This window comes from Microcaecilia unicolor, chromosome 9 (assembly GCF_901765095.1).
Source record: "Microcaecilia unicolor chromosome 9, aMicUni1.1, whole genome shotgun sequence".
Taxonomy (NCBI): domain Eukaryota; kingdom Metazoa; phylum Chordata; class Amphibia; order Gymnophiona; family Siphonopidae; genus Microcaecilia; species Microcaecilia unicolor.
The window spans coordinates 80,083,321-80,107,336 of record NC_044039.1 but is presented as its reverse complement, the minus strand read 5'-3'; the positions used below and the strand labels follow the sequence as shown (position 1 = coordinate 80,107,336).

At 47.8% G+C, this 24,016-nt stretch overlaps 1 protein-coding gene across 1 annotated transcript in view; it reads right to left on the bottom strand.

Moving 5' to 3' along the window:
• Positions 1–24,016, bottom strand: part of EFCAB6 (EF-hand calcium binding domain 6) — a 1,149,121-nt gene that overhangs the window by 593,643 nt on the left and 531,462 nt on the right. The window contains exon 16 of the mRNA XM_030215418.1: positions 12,947–13,118. Coding sequence (XP_030071278.1) covers positions 12,947–13,118 — 172 coding nt within the window. The remainder of the gene's footprint in view (positions 1–12,946; positions 13,119–24,016) is intronic.

Sequence of the window (24,016 nt, the reverse complement as noted above, 5' to 3'; positions counted from 1 at the left end):
GGTAGATGCTGAAGGCGCCCGGTGGGAGAGTTTGTCGAGGGCGGTTTCCGGCTGGTGGAGCTGCTCTACCACCTGCTTGACCTTCTCATCAAAAATATTATCCCCCCGGCAAGGGACATCCGCAAGCCGCTGCTGGGTCCAATTGTCCAGGTCACAGGCACACAGCCATGAGAGTCTGCGCATCACTATACCTTGAGCAGTGGATTTGGATGCAACATCAAAAGTGTCATAAGCACCCCTGGACAGGAATTTACGACACGCCTTCAGCTGTCTCCTGAAAAGGCCTGGCGTGCTCCGGAGGGAGCTTATCCACCAAGTCCGCCAGTTGCTTAACATTATTTCGCATGTGAATGCTCGTGTAGAGCTGGTAGGACTGAATTTTGGACACGAGCATAGAGGACTAGTAGGCCTTCCTCCCGAAAGAGTCTAAAGTCCTAGCCTCTCGCCCTGGGGGTGCTGAGGCGGAATCTCTAGTACTTCTGGCTCTCTTGAGAGCGGAATCCACAGCCGCAGAGTCATGAGGTAACTGCGACCTCATCAACTCAGGTTCTCCATGGATCCGATATTGGGACTCCACTTTCTTGGGGATGGTGGGATTAGATAAAGGCTTCATCCAGTTCCTCAGCAATGTCTCCTTCAGGACATTATGCAGAGGGGCATTGGATGACTCCTTAGGTGGCAAAGGATAGTCCAGGACCTCGAGCATCTCAGTCCTGGGCTCATCCTCATTTACCACAGGGAAGGGAATGCCCACAGACAGTTCCCGGACAAAGGAGGAGAAGGACAGACTCTCTGGCGGAGAAAGCTTCCTCTCAGGTGAAGGAGTGGGATCAGAAGGAACACCACAAGACTCCTCGGAAGAGAAATATCTGGGGTCTTCCCCTTCATCCTGTTTATTTATTGTAGAGTCTATAAGGAGGCTGTAAGACCGTGGTATTAATAGTTTGGACAGGTGAGGCAATATTCTCAGTCTGTTTTACACAGCCTGAGTACAAACGCCCTCAACAATTAGAAACACACTCAGATACAAGAAGAAAGTTTATTAGCATCTCACCAAAGGCAGTACAGGCAATTAGGCATTCATATCTGGAACATGGTAAAACAGCGCTTCACTACACACAGCAAGTGTATTCTGTCTTCTCTCTTCAGCCTTCTGCCCTTTTTATACCTTTCTCGTTCCATTCATTCCTATGGACCCTAACTTTCTCACCAGAACTCTTTGGCCATTATCGGTTGATAACAATGACTTAACATGTTCCCAAGCCTTCCTCCAGCACCCCCCCCCCCCCCCCCCTTGGATGTTCTCATCTTACTTACATCTGACCCACTACTATCTTCCACTAGCCAAAACATCCTCACTTGTGACTTTCTTGCTAGCGCCAATCCAGCTGTTATTTACAGAGCAGATTCCCCCTCCCTGCATATGCTCTCAATTACCTCATTCCAGCATTTGCTGCAGTGAAATGTAGCTGTGTCAGAGGTGATCTTTGATTCTTAGAGGCTTAGCTCTTAGCCTGAGCCCTTGGCCTGTATTTCGCTGAAAGCAAGTGACAGCATATTTCGACAATCCCAGGAGGCATCCTCCTCGGTATTGCACAAGAGTTCACGAACTACAGTTTGAAACCGGGCCCGTCTCGACACCGAGGAACCATGACCTCGATGGTGATGTCGAGAGGTCGACTCCCATGCCGGCGGCGATGAAGCTCCCTCCATTGACATCGATGGGGAGTCAACCTGGGTGGCAGCCGAGGCCAATGCCGCAAGCAGTACCGGCGTTGGAGACCTCACAACAGGCACGGAGCCAGCCGCCGCTTCCATTGACGGTACCGAGGGCGCAGGCACCCCCGGTACTGGAATAGCCTGGTGCAGCAGCCCTTCCAGAAGACCCGGAAGAATGGCTCGAATGCTCTCCTCCAGAGTTGCTGTCGAGGAAGGCTGAGGGGCCGGTACCTGAGAAGGCCTGGGAGGCGGTACTGGGCTGTCCGAAGATCGACGCACCGACACCTCTTGTATGGAGGGTGAGTGCACCTCCCAGCGTCGGCGCTTTCCGGATGCCGAATCCCTCGACGCCCCGGAGCTCCCGATACCGTGCCTCGAGGGAGACCGGTGCCGATGCTTCTTCGCCTTCGCTCGCAGCACGTCACCGGTACTCCTCGGTACCGACTAGGAGGACGTGGAATCCACACGCCTCCTCGGGGTCGGGTCCGACATCGATCGGTCCTGGTGGGCCTGCACAGCAGGAGCCTTCGAGACAGGTGGAGGCCCGCTCGATGGCTCACTACAGGTGAAGTTCAGAAAGCCATTACCTGCACTCCCGATGTCGATGTCATCCCCGGTGCCGATATCGACATCTCCGACCTCGGTACCGATGTCGATGTTGATGCCGAGGAATCAGTCATAGCTCCAAAAAGACTGTCCCGAAGAGCTCTTCTCGACGCCTGTGTCCGCTTTTTCAAGCTAAGACACAACTTACAAGCGTCTGGGCGATGGTCGGGACCAAGGTGCTGGATGCACCAGGAGTGCGGGTCAGTGCCCGATATCGACCACTGGCACTGAGCACACTTCTTGAAGCCGCTGGAAGGCTTCAATGACATCAGCGGAAAAATTGCGGCAGCGAAGTCAAACGGCTCGATTGTGCCAACTGAGGGCATAAAAAAAGGGAGTACCGCGGACGTGCGGCCCAAAACGGCCGTAACGGAAACGAAAGGAAACTTACCAAGGACAAAAACTAAGGAAAAGAGGGTTCCTTTTTTTTTAAGAGTAGAAAAGAAAAAACAAAAAAACAGGTAACGTAAAACAAGAAAAAAGCGGCAAATAGCACGCGAAAAGCGCCTAAGTTTCCTGGGACCTGAGGGAGAGAGACCGACAAACAGCCCCTCTCCACCGCGGAAAAGAAAAAACTGAGGCGGGAACGTACGCGCGTGAGCGGGAAGATGGCCGCGCATGCGCAGTGCGCCCATCCCATGCTTTGCTGGCTGTCGCAAAGCTTTTTGGATTTTACTAGAAAAATCTCCGTTCCTGGGGCCGCCATGGATGCCAACCCACATGTGAGAACAAGCAGCCTGCTTGTCCTCGGAGAAACAAATTCTGCAGAACTGTCTGTCCAAACAGACTATCACATTGGGTATCCTGCCAGTGGCGTAGCAGGAGGGGCTGCCACCCGGGGCGGGGCGGTTCGCCATTGCCCCCCCCCTGGGTGCAGCACGATGACACCCCCTCCCCCCCCCGACCAGCTCCTGCACCCTACCTTTAAAAAGAATATCGGGAGGCAAGGCGCAGCGCCTCACGCCTGCCCTGCAAGTAAAAGAAATGTGGACCGTCGGGCCTTCTCTCGCTCTGTCTGTCCCGCCCTTGCAGAAATAGGAAGTTGCGTCAGCAGAGGGCGGGACAGATAGAGCGAGGGAAGACCCGACGGTCCACATTTCTTTTACGTGCAGGGCAGGCGTGAGGCGCTGCGCCTCGCCTCCCGATATTCTTTTTAAAGGTAGGGTGCGAGAGCTGGTCGGGGGGGGGGGGTGTCAATTCGCCGAGGGGGGGAGCTGGCAGGGAGCACCCCCCCTGAGCTGACACCCGGGGCGGACCGCCCCTCCCGCCCCCCCCCCCCCCTTGCTACGCCACTGTATCCTGCTTTAGACAGTAATGAGATGTGAATGTGTGGATTGAAAACCAGGTCGCAGCCTTGCAAATTTCTTCAATGGAGACTGATCTCAAGTGGGCTACTGACACAGCCATGGATCTGACATTCTGAACCTTGACATAACGCTCAAGAGTCAGCTCAGACTGGGAGTATGTGAATGACATGCAATCTGCAAGCCAACTGAAGACTTTGCATTTCCCAATGGCAACCCCCATCCTATTGGGATCAAAAGAAGCAAAAAGCTTGATGGACTGTCTGTAGGGCCTAGCCTGCTCTAAGTAAATGGCCACTGCTCACTTGCAGTTCAAGGTGTACAGTGCACTTTCACCAGGATGAGCATGTGGTTTGTGAAATAAGGTTGGAAGAATGATCAACTGGTTCTAATGGAACTCCGACACAATCTTAAGGAACTTAGGGTGTGTGCAGAGAACGACTCTACTATGATGAAATTTTGTGTAAGATAGATCCACCACTAGGGCCTGAAGCTCACTGACCCTGCGAGCTGAAGTAACACCCACTAAAAACAGCTCCAGATCAAGTACTTCTGATGACAGGAATTCAGTGGCTCAAAAGGAGCATTCATCAGCCAGGTGAGTACGACATTGAGGTCTCATGACACAGACGGAAGCTTGGTAAGGGGCTTTGTCAAAAGCAAACCTCTCATGAAACTGACAATTAGAGGCTATCCAGAGATGGGCCTACCCTCTATATGGTGAATCACAGGTGAGGGGAAAGATGCCTGATTGTGCTGAGGACAAGGGCTGGAAATGGAAGAAAGCACAAGAGATGTTTGGAAGAGACAGGAGGTCCTAACTTTAGTCCACTAACTTATTCATGAGCTTACTATGAGGAATCTAAATAGGCTACATCTAGCATGTCTCTTCAATCCAGTTCTCTAGTCATCCAGTCAAAGAAATCAATCAGATTCATTTGATATGATTTTCCTTTGGTAAAAACCAGGTTGCCTCGTATCCTGTAATCCTGGGCAACCTCAGATATTTTGAGGTCCAGGGTCCACAATTTACCACGTATACATCAGTTTTATTCTCTCTTCTCATTGCCCCAACACAGATTCTTATTCCCTCTTTTGCTTATCCCATATTTTGTTCCCCAGTTCAAATCTCCTTGTCAAATGCACACTCTCTCTTGCTTTTCAGTCCCCCAATACATTTTTTGTGCTCTTTCTTCCCTTCTGCCCCCACACACTTTTACCTCTCCACTCTTGAGTTCCTCCCTTCACATATACACAAACACATACAAACTGTTGCTCTTTTTTATTATCTATTACCACTCTTACTCACTCTGTACAATTTCTCTTTTTTCAGCCCTTTCCTACTCTGTTTCTTCTCTGCTTCATACTCATACTCTTGCTCTCCCATTATCTTGTTCTCTTGCTCACATACACAGAATCTCATTAAAAATACTAGCTATACTGATTCGGGAACCTGCAGATCAAACTAAAACATTATTTAACGTACTCTTTCATCTTTCTTCTCTTGGCCCTTATTGGTCTAGTCCAAATTCTGTAACTGCAAGAACATTTGCTACACATTTCAGTGATAAATTAAATAAGGCCAGGGCTCATCTTCCTCTTTCACCATTATATCACCATTATATCTTCCTGCTCTTTCTATTCCATTGCCATCATCTTCATCTTTGGAGCTGCACTCTCCAACTCAATTTCCACTGCACTCTTCCTGGTTAGAGTTTAATCTCCTTCTTTGGCTACTCTCACTAAGACTTTTATATCTATTAAGAAAACAACTTGTTCACTGGACTCCATGCCCTCATCACGGCTTGGTGTATCCATCTATGGTCTTCTTCCAACCTCTCTTCAAGTGCAGTTCCTGATTCCTGGAAGATTGTTACAGTTTGCTTGCTCTTAAAAAAAATCACCCCCTTGATGCTACTGATCCTGCTAACTGTAGGCCAATTTCAAACATTTCTTTTCTTGCAAAACTCACTGAAAAGCTAGTTTGATCCCAGCTCACTCAACATACTGACGCCTCTCATTTTCTTCACCCTTCTTATTCGAGGTTTCGTTTGGGACATTCCACTGAAACAATTAGTGTTTCTTTTTTAAATGATGTACATGTTGCTTTTGATCGTGATACTGCTATTTTGCTTATTTCTCTCAATCTCACAGCTGCATTCAGTCTGGTTAGTCATTCCATTCTCTTATCATGACTTACATCTCTGGGCATTTCTGGATCTGTATATGCCTGGGTTGTTCCATCTTGAAGGAATGTTTCTCTTTCTTTGGTCGAATCCTTCAAATATTTGGGAGTGATTTTGGATACTTGGCTCTCCTTCTCCCTGCAAATTGCATCTGTGATGAGGTCTTGCTTTTTGTCATTACATACAGTACTATTCTCTCCGTTTGTCCTTGTGCCACTCTTCTTTACGCTTTCATTTATTCCAAGCTTGACTACTGTAATGTTGTATATGCTGATCTTCCTGTTTTCCTCATAAAAAAACTCTAGACAATTCAAAATATGCTCATTCACCTTCTTTCGGGAGCATGACGTTTTGACCATGTAACACCACTGATGAAACAATTCTAATAGCTCCCTCTTCCTTTACGAATGCAGTATAAAATCTTGACACTTACTCATAAGGTCTTTCATACAGGGATGCCCCCCCCCCCCCCCCATATTTTTTCTCTTTAATAGTTCTTCATAGATCCTCATATTTACCATGTTCTTCTACCGGCAACTGGTTGTCTATTCCACCGGTTGCCTGTTCTAGACTTGAATCCACACAACGTTTAGCATTTTGCTTTATAGCCCCAGTTCTTTAGATTGCCCTTCCTTATGATCTTCGAGCCGAAGCTTCTAATGCCCATTTTAAGGCCTCCCTCAAGATGAATCTTTTTAGCTTTGTGGACATCTGGTGATGCAGAGGAGCCTGTATTTTCCTTTTTATTCTATTTTCTTTCTTCTCTTTCTTTTTTGTGCTCATATGACATTAGTTCTCTTCCGGGTTTTATAAATTTTATCCTTTGTAACCCGCTCTGCTTATATTTTGAAGGATGGTATATCAAGCACCAATAAACTAAATCTCAGTGTCTCTCCCTCCTCCCTCCCCCTTGTCCCTGTCCCATACCTTGATAGGCAACCAGCAGCCACAGCAATTCAAAAAGGCAGCTTCTAGCTGGATCTGGGGCCTTCCCTCAGTCATGTCCTACTTGTGTGGAAGCAGGAAGTTTCATCAGAGGAGGAAGGACATGACCAAGGGAAGGTCCTGGATTCAGCCTGCAGCTGCCTGCATGAATCATTGCAGCTGCATATTGTGTCAGGGCCAAAAAATCCAGCACCCTGGCTGTCCTCATGGTACAATTCGGCGATCTGAAGCCTTCATATGTAGATCACCAGGATGCTGTTTCTTTTTCCCCCCTTATGTGATCAGAAGCCGCAGCAATTCATGACCGTGGTCTGCCATTTGAGTAGCCCTGCAGTAATTAATTGAATTCCAGGAAGTTCACTATTATTTCCTTCAGCAGAGCCTCAATTAGTTTTCCAATCAAAGAAATGAGGCTCACCAGCCTGTCGTTCCCCACTTCTTCTCTATTTTTGTGAAGAGGGTCCACATTTGTCTGTCTCCAATCCCATGGAACCTCTTTCTGTCTCTATTAAACAAATCTTTAAGAAGACCCACCAGAACCTCTCTAAGCTCGACATCCTGAAATGGATTACATCTGACCCTATGACTTTGTCTACTTTCAGTTTTTCAAGTTGTTCATAAACATTTCCTTCCATATCTACTCCATTCACATATGTACCTTTGTCAGTGGACTGTGTTCCTTCTCCAGGATTTTCATTCATGAATACAGAAGTATTTGTTTTGCACATCTGTTTGTATTTCATTACTCTACACAGTGGTTCTCAACATCTTTAAGTCTACAATTCTATTTCTAGTCTACATCCTTTCATTAATATACCTGAAAAAGTCTTGCCACCTGTCTTCTCATCTCTATTTTTCTTATGCCTGTGCATTTGCCATCATATCTTTCTCTTCTTTATCTGGTATTGTTTTCTATGTTCCTCTTCTTGTGATCTTCTGTATTTCTTTCTTTTGTATTCCAGCTCCCTGTTCCAGTCTCCAGTCTTCAGCCTCAATACTTGTGGAACCCCCTCAGTTTCTCAGACTTTCTCCTTTGGTGTTTCCAGCGTCTGCTATGCTCTGCTCTGTGCAATATCTATTCTATACATTTTTAGCTATAATGTTCTACTTCAGGTATGCTGCACTATTTCCCATCCCCCATCTCTCTTTTCCCATCAATCATATACAGGAATTTCTGGCTGATCACAAACTCTGATAAGGCCTTCTAATCCTAGGGCAACTCAGCCGCCTGGTATAACTTGTTACAAATGTAATTTACTGAGAAGAGGAGTGGCAAGGACCCAAATTGCAAGCCTCCAGCATATATGAAGGACCAAATGTAAGTCTCCAGCACATATGAAGGACCTAATTGCACGTCTCCAGCACATATGCAGCACCTATGATTGGTCCAGGGTAGGGGAGAAGTGAATGCTCATCACAGGCCTATAAAAGTACGCTGTAGACAAAGAAACTCTGCAAGATAGCCCTGCTGGCAAGAGAGTTTTATATCCTTGCCACTGCCATTTTTTCCGTGGGGGGTGTACTTCTCCCCCCCCCCCCCCCAAAAAAAAAATTCTTTACAGCTATAAATCTTTCTTTCTTTCATTCTTTCTTTCTTCCTTTCTCTATGTTCTGTGACCTTTGTATGACAGTGAGGAATAAACTTTCCTTCCTATTGTTAGACTCTGTTCTGTAAAACTACTAATGCCAAGAGCTAATAGTATTTCTTGTGCTGTTGCAGCAAGTAACAAAGATATCTTTCTAACTTAGTCTGACTTTTCTTTTACTTCTAAGAATAGCACCAACGCAGCCAGTACGTATCCCAGAAGGAACACACTCTTGGCTGCATCTCTGCTTTTCTGAGCTTTCTCGGCTGGACTTTTTCTGGCTCCCACTAGGCATCCTAACTGGATTTTCTTCACCCTGGTTTCTTGCAGCTCTCACAGACAGCAGGCTTATTCTCACTTCTTTTGATTTCTTCATTTCTCACCTCCGCTGCATTCTGGTCACCTCTGTAGTGCCTCTCAAGACACACAGAGGGGCATAATCGAATGGGGAGCCCAAGTTTTCATGAGGGCGTCCTCGCAGGACAGCCCCACGAAGGGGCGGGGAAACCCGTATTATCGAACCAAGATGGGTGTCCATTTTTTCATTTCGATAATACGGTCAGGGACGCCTAAATCGCAACATTTAGGTCGACCTTAGAGATGGTTGACCTTAGAGATGGTCATCCCCAGTTTTCGGGCATACTGGAAACCGAGGATGCCCATCTCAAAAACGACCAAATCCAAGCCCTTTGGTCGTGGGAGGAGCCAGCATTCGTAGTGCACTGGTCCCCCTCACATGCCAGGACACCAACCGGGCACCCTAGGGGGCACTGCAGTGGACTTCAGAAATTGCTCCCAGGTACAAAGCTCCCTTACCTTGGGTGCTGAGTCCCTCAAAACCCACCAAAACCCACTCCGCACAACTGTACACCACTACCATAGCCCTAAGGAGTGAAGGGGGGCACCTACATGTGGGTACAGTGGGTTTCAGGTGGGTTTTGGAGGGCTCACATTTACTACCACAAGTGTAACAAGTAGGGGGGGGGTGGGCCTGGGTCCGCCTGCCTGAAGTGCACTGCACCCTCTAAAACTTCTCCAGGGACCTGCATACTGCTGTCATGGAGCTGGGTATGACATTTGAGGCTGGCATAGAGGCTGGCAAAAAAAAATTTAAGTTTTTTTTTTTTAGGGTGGGAGGGGTTGGTGACCACTGGGGAGGGGGGTAAGGGGAGGTCATCCCCGATTCCCTCCGGTAGTCATCTGGTCAGTTCGGGCACCTTTTTGAGGCTTGGTCGCAAGAAAAAATGGACCAAAAAGTCGGCTAAGTGCTCGTCAGGGACGCCCTTCTTTTTTTCCATTATCAGCCGAGGACGCCCATCTCTTAATCATGCCCCAGTCCCGCCTTCGCTACGGTGCCGACACGCCCCTGTGAACTTTGGTCATCCCCGCGATGGAAAGCAGTTGAGGACGCCCAAAAATCGGCTTTCGATTATGCCGATTTTGGTGACCCTGAGTGGACGCTAAGCTCCCGATGACTCTCTGTACTGCTGGTCTTGTCAGCTGGCTCTTGTTTCTTGTCACCTTCTCGTGCAACTGCTAAATTCTAGTCACTTCCTCAGCCTCTCTGGGTAGGGTTACCATTTTGTGTCCTCTGAAAAAGAGGACACATGTCACGCCCCCCTACCCCGCCCCCGCCCCGCCTCATGCCCCGCCCCTGCCACGCCCCCTTCAGGTCCGGGTTCCGCCCCTATTCCCCCCCCCCCCGTCACATACCCCCCCCTCACTTACTGTCTAGCCCTGGTGGTCTAGTAGCGTCTTCTCTTCGGGGCAGGAAAGAGCCCCCTCTTTCCTGCCCGGAGCGCTGCCTGCCCTTGCCTGCTGCATCCTCCTCGGTATGGCTGGGGATTCAAAATGGCCACCGAGAGTTGAAGCGGCCTCGCGAGAGTTCAACTCTCGGCGGCCATTTTGAATCCCCAGCCAGACCGAGAAGGATGATAGACAGGGGAGGCAGCGCTCCGGGCAGGAAAGAGGGGGCTCTTTCCTGCCCCGAAGACGTCACTAGACCACCAGGGAACATGGTAAGGAAGGGGAGGGGAGGGGACGGGAGACCACGCGCCGATCGCCCGCCCACACGCCCACCGCACGCACGCGCCTGCCCGCACCCGCGCCCACGTTTGTCCAGAAATCCGGACAAACGTGAGCGGGGGCAAAATCCGCCGGACGCCCCGGACATGCCCTCAAAAAGAGGACATGTCCGGGGAAAATCCGGACGTATGGTAACCCTATCTCTGGGGACTTGACTTCTGCACAGCTCTCTGCAGCTTCTCTCATCTGAAACTCAGCTTTCTGCAGCTTCTCTCATCTGAAGCTCCTGGGTTACTGGCACTCCCAGTCTTCTTGTTGTTAGCACATGGATCCTATTTTCAGTAGTAGGAGTGGTTCCATGGGCTTCAGGCTCTTTTGTTGTTGTTGCTTACTTTTATTGTCTTCTGTGTGGCTCTGCAATTATTGGCTTCCAGGGAGAGCTTTCTTTGGTCCTCTTCAACAGGCTATGCAGGGTGAAACCTCTCTTTCCTCTACACTGTTTCAGGGCTCCTCTTCACAGCTAGACTTCTCTTCCAGTCAGCCTCTTCCCCATCCCTACCAGTCTTTTTACAGCTGCAGTTTGCACAGCTGTCTGCTTTTGCAGTTTCTTCTCTGCCCACCAAGTCCAGTCATTTTTAAAAACGTTTACAGTTGCTGCTACTCCTAGCTGCCTTGTGCTGCAATCATAGCTGTGGTTGCAGTTTTGTTTTTCTTTTCTAAACTGCTGCTGCTGCTTGCTGGTCTGCTTTGGCCCCAGAGAGGTAAGTAATTTAAATATTTACCTAGACTAAGGCTGTATTAATATAAATATTCAGCACCATCACCCATATGTAAGACTACAGTATCCTGCTTGTTATAATTTTCCTCTATAAATGGGTTTATGGTAATTTCAACTCTAAGGTAGAGAGTTGCACAGGGACAGAAATCCAAATCATCCCTGCCCGTCCCCACCAGAATCTCCCAGCCCGCCAAGCCCTTGTCTTGACCCCCCCCCCCCCCCAAGAAATCCAGATTCTATAAGCAGAAATACTAGTAAAGTAACAGAAATCATTTTCTTCCATACTCTGCTAAGACAGCAGATGTACAGATCAGCACAGGACCCAAAGCAGTCCAAATTCCAAAACAAGTAAAGTCAGAAACAACACAGTTTATACCTAATTGTTCAACCACCCTTAGCATTCACCTTTGGGATTAAAATGCAAAACCATGTGCATTGTAAGGACTGGATTAGGACAGGATAAATGAATTAAAAGAAAGTTTAAAGCAAATGCCCATAATATGTAATACTTGGTAGCAATAATGAAACAGTGATGGAATATTCACATTGCAAGCAGCCTGAGGCAACATATTTATTTTCTACTGAACATAATTAACTATGTATGAACTTGGAGGCTAATAGTGTGTTGAATTGGACAATGCTGGCACATTTAGACTGATGCTGGACAACACTTCTCCACGAATATAATAGTGCTTGGGTGTCCCTATAACCAGCCCCTCCAAATGACAGACTGATTACAATTGGATTACAATTTGGAATGGCACCCGAATATATGCTTAATCTGATTGAGCTATCCTCAAGAAATACCAGCCCAGAAAACAGAAACTACCTACTCCTACATCTACCCAACTGCAAAAGCACCATATACAAAACTATCTACGCAGCTGGATATAGCTACCAGGATTCAAAATGGTGGAACTCGATACCAAAAACCATAAGAAGTATCACAAATCTCGCCAGGCCGCCGCTGGAAATCATGGCAGTCATTTTAAAAGAGCAGAGAGGAGAGGATCAGCACCGTGGCAGACGGCAGGAAAGAGTGAGGATCTTTCCTACCCCAAAGAAGCCACTAGACCACCAAGGTATGTGTCAGGAGGGCACCCTGCACTAGGGGGAAGGAAAGCAGTTCTGCAGGGATCCCTCAGGACCTAGGTCCATCCTTACAGGATTCCCGCAGACCCGGGTCCATACCTGCGGGATCTCCGCAGACATGGAGGGGATCCCCGCGGTACTCGAAGGAACCTCTCTATCCCAGCTCCCATGCAGCTCTCTTCTTTAAGGGGTCCTTTTACTAAGCTGTGGGATAGCCTATGTGCATGCAGCGCATGCCAAAATGGGACTACCGCCAGACAAGCGCTCCCCCCGGATGTAATTTCGGATTTGGCGCATGTTCATTCCAGCAGTAGAAATTATTTTTTTATTTTCTACCACGCATAGCATTTCTATCAGTAATCGGCAGTTGGTGTGCACTGAATGGTTACTGTGCATGTAGCACATTAGCCCTTACCACTAGATCAATAGGTGGTGGTAAGGACTCAGGCTGTAAATAGGTGCACACTAGTTTTAATTTTAGCGAATGCCCATGTCCCTGCCCATTAACAAAATGCCCTTTTCCCAGTCGCGGTAAAAAATGGCCTGGCGCACACCAAACACACACCCATACTACCGCAGGCCACCTTTTACCAAGGCTTAGTAAAAGGACCCCTAAGTATTTAATCTCACTTTTATTATTTAGTCACCCTTCAAAGACATAATTTTGCACTTTCACCTTCAGTCAACAATGGAAGGATTACTTACCTTCCTAAAATCATTTTTGCTAATTTTTCCATAAGGATGCTTGTTGCAAGAAAGAAAGCTCTTTTGAAAACTTAATTCTTGTTTCATCAAACAATCCTTCAACTTTCCAATGACCTCATCAACAGTCAATTTCTTGGTCATTTTATGAACTTGGTTCTCAGTCTCTTTCATCCTAGAATGGTACAGAAAAATACATTTTCGTTTTAGTATTTTTTCAGCATTTAGTCTATAACAAAACAATGTAAAAATAAATTTCATCCTAAAAGGGTAGCTGCTAATGTTGAAAATTTCTACATTTGAAACGTTACACAAAACAAACTTTGCTAAAGTTTTTTCTATAAATATGCAGGCTCTCAGCAGAACATTTAACACAGAGCTTATCCTTTAACTGGCTCCAAAACCTTTAGAATGTATACAGAGATTTTGTCTTAAGACTTTAGTTACCCTGTAATTATGGCCCACAGAGCAAATATCTCAGGATACTTTGATTTTGCAAAATAATTCTTGTTATATAAAAATGATATTCGGAAGACAGTTGTAGAAGGAGAAAATATTTATTCCTGCATCAAACCTAAAATATCTTCAGAAGGTCCCTTAACAGATTTGAGCAGTTTACATTAGAAGAATGTAGGGGATTCTTAGTAAAGCGTGATAAAATTTTGCAGTCACTGCATGTTTGTTTCAAAAATTAGCATGTGGCAACTGCATAGCCTATGTGGTAACTTCTGAGGGCATGTCTAGTATCTTCTCATACAATTAACTTAGAAACATTATACTTACTGCTTGTTAATTGCATTGCAGATGCAGTGAGTTGCATTATCTGCTGAATTGATGTGCTCTTTTCTGACCACTGACAGATCATATATGACCTATGAACTGCATAGCTATAAGGCTCAAACTTTTCTATACTTTTGCTAAGGGCTGAATCTTTCTGAAAGCCCTGACTTCAGCATTCTGTGTAATACAGCAGCAATCTTGCTGAGAGCTGTGAAGAGCTGCAGTACCGTAGCGAGGGCGGCTGACACCCGGGGCGGGTCGCCGCTGTGCACCCCCCCCCAGGTGCAGCACAGTGCCCCCCCTTCGGCACACACCCTCCCCCCCGGAGAGCATTCTTACTTGAATTAGGAAGCGAGGGGCGGGCGAGAGGGCCGATCCGCCCCCGAGTGCACGTCGTGGGAGCTGCGTCGGCTCCGCTGGTTCCTTGCTCTCTCTGCCCAGGAACAGGAAGTAACCTGTTCCGGGGCAGAGGTAGCAGGGAACCAGCGGAGCCGACACCCCCCAGCGGCATGCACCCGGGGCGGACCGCCCCACCGCCCCCCCATTCCTACGCCACTGAAGACCTGTGAAAAGCTGTGTATCCAAGGTCACTCTGACTCTTAAGAGCATTATTCCACCCTACCTGACGGAGTCAGTGCCACTGAGACTACTCAACAAGGTTTGAAGAGGGAGAAGTGTTGAGGATCTAGATAACACTTTGATAAGCCCTGGGTACTGGAAGATTCCTATAACAAAATGGCATCTATAATCCTCTGTAAAAGAAAACTTGAACCTATTTTAAGATGCTGAATTTCATAAACATTGAGATAGTAGGTGCTATCTTATGTAAACAATAGAGTGACACAGAAATTAGCTGATGTAACACATGATTTTGCTGAACTTGCAAGTTGGGAGGGGGGATTGCTGCTCGGTCCAGTGTATATAAAGTCACTGTGATACTGTATCATCACAAAAGTGGTGATAGGGAAGAAGCTGGAAACTACAGGCCGGTAAGCCTCACTTCGGTTATTGGAAAAGTAATGAAGGCGATGCTGAAGGAAAGGGTAGTGAATTTACTGGAAGCCAATAAGTTGCAAGATCCGAGACAACATGGTTTTACCAGAGGGAAATCGTGCCAAACGAATCTCATTGAATTCTTTGATTGGGTAACTGCAGAATTGAATCATCGACATGCTATAGACGTAATCTACTTAGATTTTAGCAAAGCTTTTGACATGGTTCCCCACAGGAGGCTCTTAAATAAACTCGATGGGCTGAAGATAGGTCCCGAAGTGGTGAACTGGATTAGGAACTGGTTGACAGACAGACGACAGAGGGTGGTGGTAAATGGAGTTCGCTCGGAGGAGGGAAAGGTGAGTAGTGGAGTGCCTCAGGGATCAGTGCTGGGGCCGATTCTGTTCAATATATTTGTGAGTGACATTGCCGAAGGGTTAGAAGGTAAAGTTTGCCTATTTGCGGATGATACTAAGATTTGCAACAGAGTGGACACCCGGGAGGGAGTGGAAAGCATGAAAAAGGATCTGAGGAAGCTAGAAGAATGGTCTAAGGTTTGGCAATTAAAATTCAATGCTAAGAAATGCAAAGTGATGCATTTAGGGAGTAGAAACCCAAGAGAGACTTATGTGTTAGGCGATGAGTGTCTGATAGGTACTGAGGGGGAGAGAGATCTTGGCGTGATAGTATCCAAAGATCTGAAGGCGACGAAACAGTGTGACAAGGTGGTGGCCGTAGCGAGAAGGTTTCTAGGCTGTATAGAGAGAGGTGTGACCAGCAGAAGAAAGGAAGTTGATGCCCCTGTACAAGTCGTTGGTGAGGCCCCACCTGGAGTATTGTGTTCAGTTTTGGAGGCCGTACCTTGCGAAGGATGTTAAAAAAAATGGAAGCGGTGCAAAGAAAAGCTATGAGAATGGTACGGGATTTGCATTCCAAGACGTATGAAGAGAGACTTGCTGACCTGAACATGTATACCCTGGAGGAAAGGAGGAACAGGGGTGATATGATACAGACGTTCAAATATTTGAAAGGTATTAATCCGCAAACAAATCTTTTCTGGAGATGGGAAGGCGGTAGAACGAGAGGACATGAAATGAGATTGAAGGGGGGCAGACTCAGGAAAGATGTCAGGAAGTATTTTTTCACAGAGAGGGTGGTGGATGCTTGGAATGCCCTCCCGCGGGAGGTGGTGGAGATGAAAACGGTAACGGAATTCAAACATGAGTGGGATATGCATAAAGGAATCCTGTGCAGAAGGAATGGATCCTTAGAAGCTTAGCCGAAATTGGGTGGCAGAGCAGGTGGGGGGGAAGAGGGGTTGGTGGTTGGGAGGCGAGGATAGTGGAGGGCAGACTTATACGGTCTGTGCCAGAGCCGGTGATGGGAGGCGGGACTAGTGGTTGGGAGGCGGGAAGTACTGCTGGGCAGACTTGTACGGTCTGTGCCCTGAATAAGGCAGGTACAAATCAAGGTAAGGTACACACATATGTGTTTGTCTTGTTGGGCAGACTGGATGGACCGTGCAGGTCTTTTTCTGTCGTCATCTACCATGTTACTATCCTGCTTATAATCGAATGAGAAAAACGCCCAAGTTCCAACCTAAATCGGGAGATGGACGTTTATCTCACAAAAACGAATAACACGGTATAATCGAAAGCCGAACTTGGACGTTTTCAACTGTACTCCATCGCGGAAGCGTACAAAGTTGACGGGGGCGTGTCGGAGGCAAGGTGAAGGCGGGACTAGGGCATGGTTATCACCCAAACAGAGATGGGCGCCTTTCGCCGATAGTGGAAAAAAAGTATGCGTTTGTAGCTAGAATTTAGGGCACTTTTCCTGGACCCTGTTTTTTCATGAATAAGGCCCCAAAAAGTGCCCTAAATGACCAGATTACCACCAGAGGGAATCGGGGATGACCTCCCCTGACTCCCCCAGTGGTCACTAACCCCCTCCCACCACAAAAAATGATGTTTCACAACTTTTTATTTTCACCCTCAAATGTCATACCCACCTCCCTGGCAGCAGTATGCAGGTTCCTGGAGCAGTTGTTAGGGGGTGCAGTGGACTTCAGGCAGGTGGACCCAGGCCCATCCTCCCCCTACCTGTTACAATTGTGCTGCTTAATGCTTAGTCGTCCAACCCCCTCAAACCCACTGTACCCACATGTAGGTGCCCCCCTTCACCCCTTAGGGCTATAGTAATGGTGTAGACTTGTGGGCAGTGGGTTTTGAGGGGGATTTGGGGGGCTCAACACACAAGGGAAGGGTGCTATGCACCTGGGAGCTCTTTTACCTTTTTTTTTTGTTTTAGTAAAAGTGCCCCCTAGGGTGCCCGGTTGGTGTCCTGGCATGTGAGGGGGTCCAGTGCACTACGAATCCTGGCCCCTCCCACGAACAAATGCCTTGGATTTATTCGTTTTTGAGCCGGGCACTTTCATTTTCCATTATCGCTGAAAAGCAAAAACGCCCAGCTCACAAATTGTCGAATAAAAAATGGACGTCTATTTTTTTTCGAAAATACGGTTCGGTCCGCCTCTTCACAGACCTGTTCTCGGAGATATACGCCCATGGAGATAGACGTTTTCATTCGATTATGCCCCTCCACGTTACTATGTATTAGCCCGGAGGGATCAGATGATCAACAGAGTGTAAGCCTTTGTAGCTATCTGTAATTACCTAATTGCTCTATTGTCTAATTGCTTCATTGTGTAATTATTTTTATTCTATCTAATTACTCTAATTGCTTTGCCTAACTGCTATATTACCATATTGACCTTTCCTCCTCTAAGAAACCTGGCCTTTGTCTTCTCTGTCACCCCAGATCCTGGGGGTAGCTTATACACCGTGACTCGGGGTGGGCGTAAGGATGTAGAAACCCTACTGCCTCACCTGTCCAAACTATTATATCTCTTATAGCAAGTGAAAGGATCAGAGGGAAGAATATTACGGCCTTCTCTGGGGACCGTGTCATAGCCTAATTACAGACTCCACTATAAACATATGGTAGCAGAGGATTTGGTAACACGGGTTCGAGATTGGAGTTTATTATGCTTTGCTTGTTCCTCTGGGATTATATGTTGAAGTGTCTGCCAAATTTAAATAAATCTGAGATAGGGTTATATTTTTTTTCTTCTAAATTTAAGTAAATCTGAGCTCAGTAAAAGAAAGAAAGAGTGATAGATAAAGAAAGATATATTACTTCAGATAGCAGTTAATTATTTCGAATTCCTTTTTTTTATTCCAGTATCTGTGTTCAGTGACAGGATTGCAGTGGCTGTTCAGTGCACTAATACTTTTTCAGATTCAGCTGTTAGATTTCTGAAACTGATATTTGTCCACTGCTGGAATTCTATGAATATTGCTCTAAGGTGTGGAAGATCTTTTTGTTTCCACAAGTTGATCTTTTTTGCTTTGCCAAAGAAATCAGTGCAGGATAATTTGGCAAATACGATATTTAGGTTCAGCTGCAGATTCCCTGAATATCGCCTTACAGAAGCTGTGATTGATTCCGTAAGTACCTGCAGAAATCGATTTGTAAGTATACTTTTTTCTGTTTGACTATATTGTTTAGAAAGTGTCTGTTAGGTTCTAAATTATGGCCACACCTGATCAAATTGTAATAAGATGTTACCCTACTCAAATAAAAGAATTAGAAATTATTTGTACAAACCAAGGGTATGACTCCTTCCCATTATGGATAATTTATTTGCATTTTTGCCTTTCAACTGTTTTGTGTCCAGGGCCTGTTCACGGAGCAGAGAAATGTTTAAAATGCAGTACAACTTTTAATCACCAAATTATAGGCGCTTGCAGTCCCAGCGCTAGTCCTTTCCCCTTTGCTGTTGTGATTCTTATTTTTATATTACTTGGCATTTGATATCTGCATAAATACGGCAGATAGAAAAAAAAATCTGATCATTTTTGTACCAGCTCTAGCCTCTTTTCAATCCCCAGCCAAGATTCTCCTAATAATGGCTCTAGCCCTACTTCTACCAAAAGTACCTATTTGCGTGATTTTAAATTCCCTGGTTGAAAAGTGAGGTGAAGGAAGCTATTAGGGCTAAAAGAAATGCCTTCAGAAAATGGAAGAAGGAACCGCCTGAAAATAACCAGAAGCAGCATAAGGAGTGTCAAAACAAATGCAAGTCGCAGATAAAGAAGGCCAAGGTAAAATTATGTATCATACCTGATAATTTTCTTTCCATTAATCATAGCTGATCAATCCATAGACTGGTGGGTTGTGTCCATCTACCAGCAGGTGGAGATAGAGAGCAATCCTTTTGCCTCCCTATATGTGGTCATGTGCTGCCGGAAACTCCTCAGTATGTCGATATCCAAGCTCCATCCGCAGGACTCAGCACTTAGAGAATTACACCCACAAAGGGACACTCTGCCCAGCTCACCACCGCCGAAACGGGGGAGGGGAATTAACCCAGCTCATCCCCACACAAGTGGGGGAGGGGAATCTGTCCAGCTCATCCCCGCGGAGCAGGGGAGGGACACCACACCCGCCGATGCGGGGGGATCTGGCTTATCCTGCAACCGCAACCGCGGGAGGAGCTGACTGACCCTAACACCGCCGAAGCAGGAGGGGTACAAAGCTGCCCTACAGCCGCACGAAGCGGGAGGGAGCGCCGGCAGAATTTAAGTCTCAATCCAGCCCCGTAAAACGGAGGGGAGAGGAATGCAGCAGCTCACTGTAACACAAACTCATCTCAACTCTTGAAGAATCCAATTGAAAAAACTTGAACACGAAGTCCTCCTGAACAGGAACTGAAGACTAAACTTGAACCTGAAATGCAACCAGAATATAAATAGTACAGATATCTGGGAGGGGCTATGGATTGATCAGCTATGATTAATGGAAAGAAAATTATCAGGTATGATACATAATTTTACCTTCCATATCATCATGCTGATCAATCCATAGACTGGTGGGATGTACCGAAGCAGTACTCACCCAAGGCGGGACATTGAAATCCCTGACCGCAACACTGAAGCTCCAAACCGGGCCTCTGCCCGAGCAGCCACAGTCAAGCGGTAATGCCTGGAGAAGGTATGGGCTGATGCCCAAGTTGCCGCCTTGCAAACCTCTTCCAAGGAGACGGACCTGGCCTCTGCCATCGAGGCCGCCTGAGCTCTAGTGGAGTGAGCCTTCAGCTGGATAGGCGGCACCTTCCCCGCGGCCACATAAGCCGCTGCAATGGCTTCCTTGACCCATCTTGCCTCTGTAGGCTTAGCAGCCTGCAGACTCTTACGAGGACCTGCAAATAGGACAAACAGATGATCCGACTTCCGGAAATCATTGGTCACTTCCAAGTATCTGATGATGACTCGTCTCACATCCAGATATTTGAGAGCAGAGTATTCCTCTGGGTAGTCCTCCCTACAAAAGGAAGGGAGACAGAGCTGCTGATTCACATGGAAGTGAGAAACAATCTTGGGCAGGAAGGAAGGCACTGTGCGAATAGACACTCCTGCCTCAGTGAACTGCAGAAAAGGCTCTCGACATGAGAGTGCCTGGAGCTCGGAAACTCTTCTGGCTGAAGTGATAGCCACCAAAAAGACTGCTTTCAACGTCAGGTCTTTCAGAGATGCCCTCGACAAGGGTTCAAAAGGCGGCTTCTGCAAGGCTCTTAGCACCAGGTTGAGATTCCACGCAGGCACCACTGAGTGCAGAGGAGGGCGCAGGTGATTAACTCCCTTGAGAAAACGCACCACATCTGGCTGTGAAGCCAGGGAAGCACCCTTCAGGCGGCCCCTGAAGCAAGCCAGAGCCGCTACCTGGACTTTAAGGGAACTGAGCGACAGGCCTTTCTCCAGACCTTCTTGCAGGAACGCCAGCACTGAAGAAATTGGAGCAGTGAAGGGAGAAAGTGAGCCTGCTTCACACCGCGCTGCAAAGGTACGCCAAACCCTGGCGTAAGCAGTAGAAGGAGAGCGCTTCCTCGCTCTCAGCATAGTGGCGATGACCTTGTCTGAGAAGCCCTTCTTCCTCTGACGCTGCCGCTCAATAGCCAGGCCGTAAGACCAAAGGGGGAGGGATCCTCCATCACCACGGGACCCTGATGCAACAGGCCCTGCTCCCCAGGCAGCCGCAGAGGGTCGTCCACTGAGAGCCTGATCAAGTCCGCATACCAGGAACGTCTGGGCCAGTCCGGACCCACCAGGATTATCCGGCCCGGATGCTTTGCCACCCGGTCTAGTACCCTGCCCAACATGGGCCAGGGCGGGAACACATAGAGAAGCTCCTGTGTCGGCCACTGTTGGAGAAGAGCACCTACTCCCAGAGATCGAGGGTCCCGTCCTCTGCTGAAAAAGCGCGGCACTTGGCAATTGGCTGATGACGCCATCAGATCTAGGCTCGGCTGGCCCCAGCGCTTCGTGATGTCCAAGAACGCCTGAGCCGATAACTGCCACTCTCCGGGATCCAAGGTATGGCGACTGAGAAAGTCCGCCTTGACATTCATGACTCCGGCAATGTGGGCCGCTGACAGCTGTTCCAGGTTCACTTCCGCCCACTGGCATAGATTCATGGCTTCCTTGGCTAGAGGGGCGCTCTTGGTACCTCCCTGGCGGTTGACATAGGCCACAGCCGTGGCATTGTCCGACAGGACCCGTACTGGCTTCAATTCCAGTACCGGGAGGAACTCCAAAAGCGCCAACCGAATGGCTCTGAGTTCCAGGAGGTTGATAGACCACTTTGCCTCAGTAGGAGACCAGAGCCCCTGCGCTGTCCTTCCCAAGCAGTGGGCTCCCCAGCCCGTCAAAGATGCGTCCGTCGTGACGACAATCCAGTCCGGGGTCACAAGAGGCATCCCTGCAGACAACTTGTCTGTCTTCAGCCACCAGCTCAGCGCCTTGCGCACTGCTGGGTCCAAGGGAAGGCGCACAGCATAATCCTCCGACACCGGAGTCCAGCGCTGCAGCAGAGAGTGTTGTAGTGGTCTCATATGAGCCCTGGCCCAGGGCACTACTTCCATCGTGGCCGTCATAGAGCCCAACAGCTGCACATAGTCCCAAGCCCGAAGCGGAGAGGCTACTAGGAACTGGTCCACCTGAGCCTGAAGTTTGACAATCCGATTGTCCGGCAGGAACACTCTGCCCACTTGGGTGTCGAATTGAACTCCCAGATACTCCAGGGACTGAGTTGGGCGCAGCTAGCTTTTCTCCCAGTTGATGATCCACCCCAGGGAGCTCAAAAGAGCAATCACCCGGTCCACAGCTTTGCCGCACTCTGCATAAGAGGGGGCTCGGATCAACCAGTCGTCCAGATAAGGATGGACTTGTACTCCTTCCTTTCGCAGGAAGGCCGCGATGACCACCATTACTTTGGAGAAGGTCCGCGGAGCAGTAGCCAACCCGAACGGGAGGGCTCTGAACTGGAAGTGTCGGCCCAGGACTGCAAAACGCAGAAAGCGTTGATGAGGAGGCCAGATGGGAATATGCAAGTACGCTTCCTTGATGTCCAAGGATGCCAGGAACTCCCCTGCCTTCACTGCCGCTATAACAGAGCGGAGAGTCTCCATGCGAAAGTGCACAGACCGTATAAGTGTGCCCAGCACTATCCCTGCCTCCCACCACCGGATCTGGCACAGACTGTATAAGTCTGCTCAGCACTATCCCTGCCTCCCAACCACCAGTCTCGCCTCCCACCACCGGCTCTGGTACAGACCGTATAAGTCTGCCCAGCACTATCCCCGCCTCCCAACCACCAGCCCTGCCTCCTGATCTCGACTAAGCTCCTGAGGATCCATTCCTTCTGCACAGGATTCCTTTATGCTTATCCCACGCATGTTTGAATTCCGTTACCGTTTTCATTTCCACCACCTCGCGCGGGAGGGCATTCCAAGCATCCACTACTCTCTCTGTGAAAAAATACTTCCTGACATTTTTCTTGAGTCTGCCCCCCTTCAATCTCATTTCATGTCCTCTCGTTCTACCGCCTTCGCATCTCCGGAAAAGGTTCGTTTGCGGATTAATACCTTTCAAATATTTGAACGTCTGTATCATATCACCCCTGTTTCTCCTTTCCTCCAGAGTATACATGTTTAGTTCAGCAAGTCTCTCCTCATACGTCTTGTAACGCAAATCCCATACCATTCTCGTAGCTTTTCTTTGCACCGCTTCAAATCTTTTTACATCCTTAGAAAGATACGGCCTCCAAAACTGAACACAATACTCCAAGTGGGGCCTCACCAATGACTTATACAGGGGCATCAACACCCCCTTTCTTCTGCTGGTCACACCTCTCTCTATACAGCCTAACAACCTTCTAGCTAGGGCCACCGCCTTGTCACACTGTTTCGTCGCCTTCAAATCCTCAGATACTATCACCCCAAGATCCCTCTCCCCGTCCGTACCTATCAGACTCTCCCCGCCTAACACATACGTCCCTGTGGATTTCTATTCCCTAAGTGCATCACTTTGCATATGTTCTCCAAGCAAGTGGTTGAGAAAAAAAGGCTAAAGAGTTGGCGTTCCAGAAATACAGAAAAACTCAATAAAAGGAACACAAGGAGGAATACCAGATGAAACTGAAAGACGCCAAGAGAGAGATACGTCTGGCGAAAGCGCAAGCGGAAGAACAAATGGCTAAAAATGTAAGGAGGGGTGACAAAAATTTCTTCAGGTATATTAGGGAAAGGAGAATGACTAAACAGGGAATTGTGAGACTAAAAGATACTGCGAACCGCTATGTGGATAATGATGAAGAAAAAGCAAATTTGCTAAATAGATACTTTTGTTCTGTTTTCACAGAAGAAAATCCTGGAGAAGGACCGCGATGGACTGGAAAAAGTACAAATGAGAATGAAGTGGATAGAGCACCGTTCACGGAAGAGAGTGTGTATCAACAACTTGAAAAGCTAAAGGTGGACAAAGCCATGGGACCGGACGGGATCCACCCCAGGATATTGAGGGAGCTCAGAGAGGTTTTGGCGGGTCCTCTTAAAGATTTGTTTAATATATCCTTGCAGACGGGTAAGGTTCCAAGGGACTGGAGAACGGTGGATGTGGTCCCTCTTCACAAAAGTGGTGATAGGGAAGAAGCTGGAAACTACAGGCCCGTAAGCCTAACCGGTTATTGGAAAAGTAATGGAAGCGATGCTGAAGGAAAGGATAGTGAATTTCCTGGAAGCCAATAAGTTGCAAGATCTGAGACAACATGGTTTTACCAAAGGAAAATCGTGCCAAACGAATCTCATTGAGTTCTTTGATTGGGTGACAGGAGAATTGAATCAGGGACGAGCTATGGACATAATCTACTTAGATTTCAGCAAAGCTTTTGACACGGTTTCCT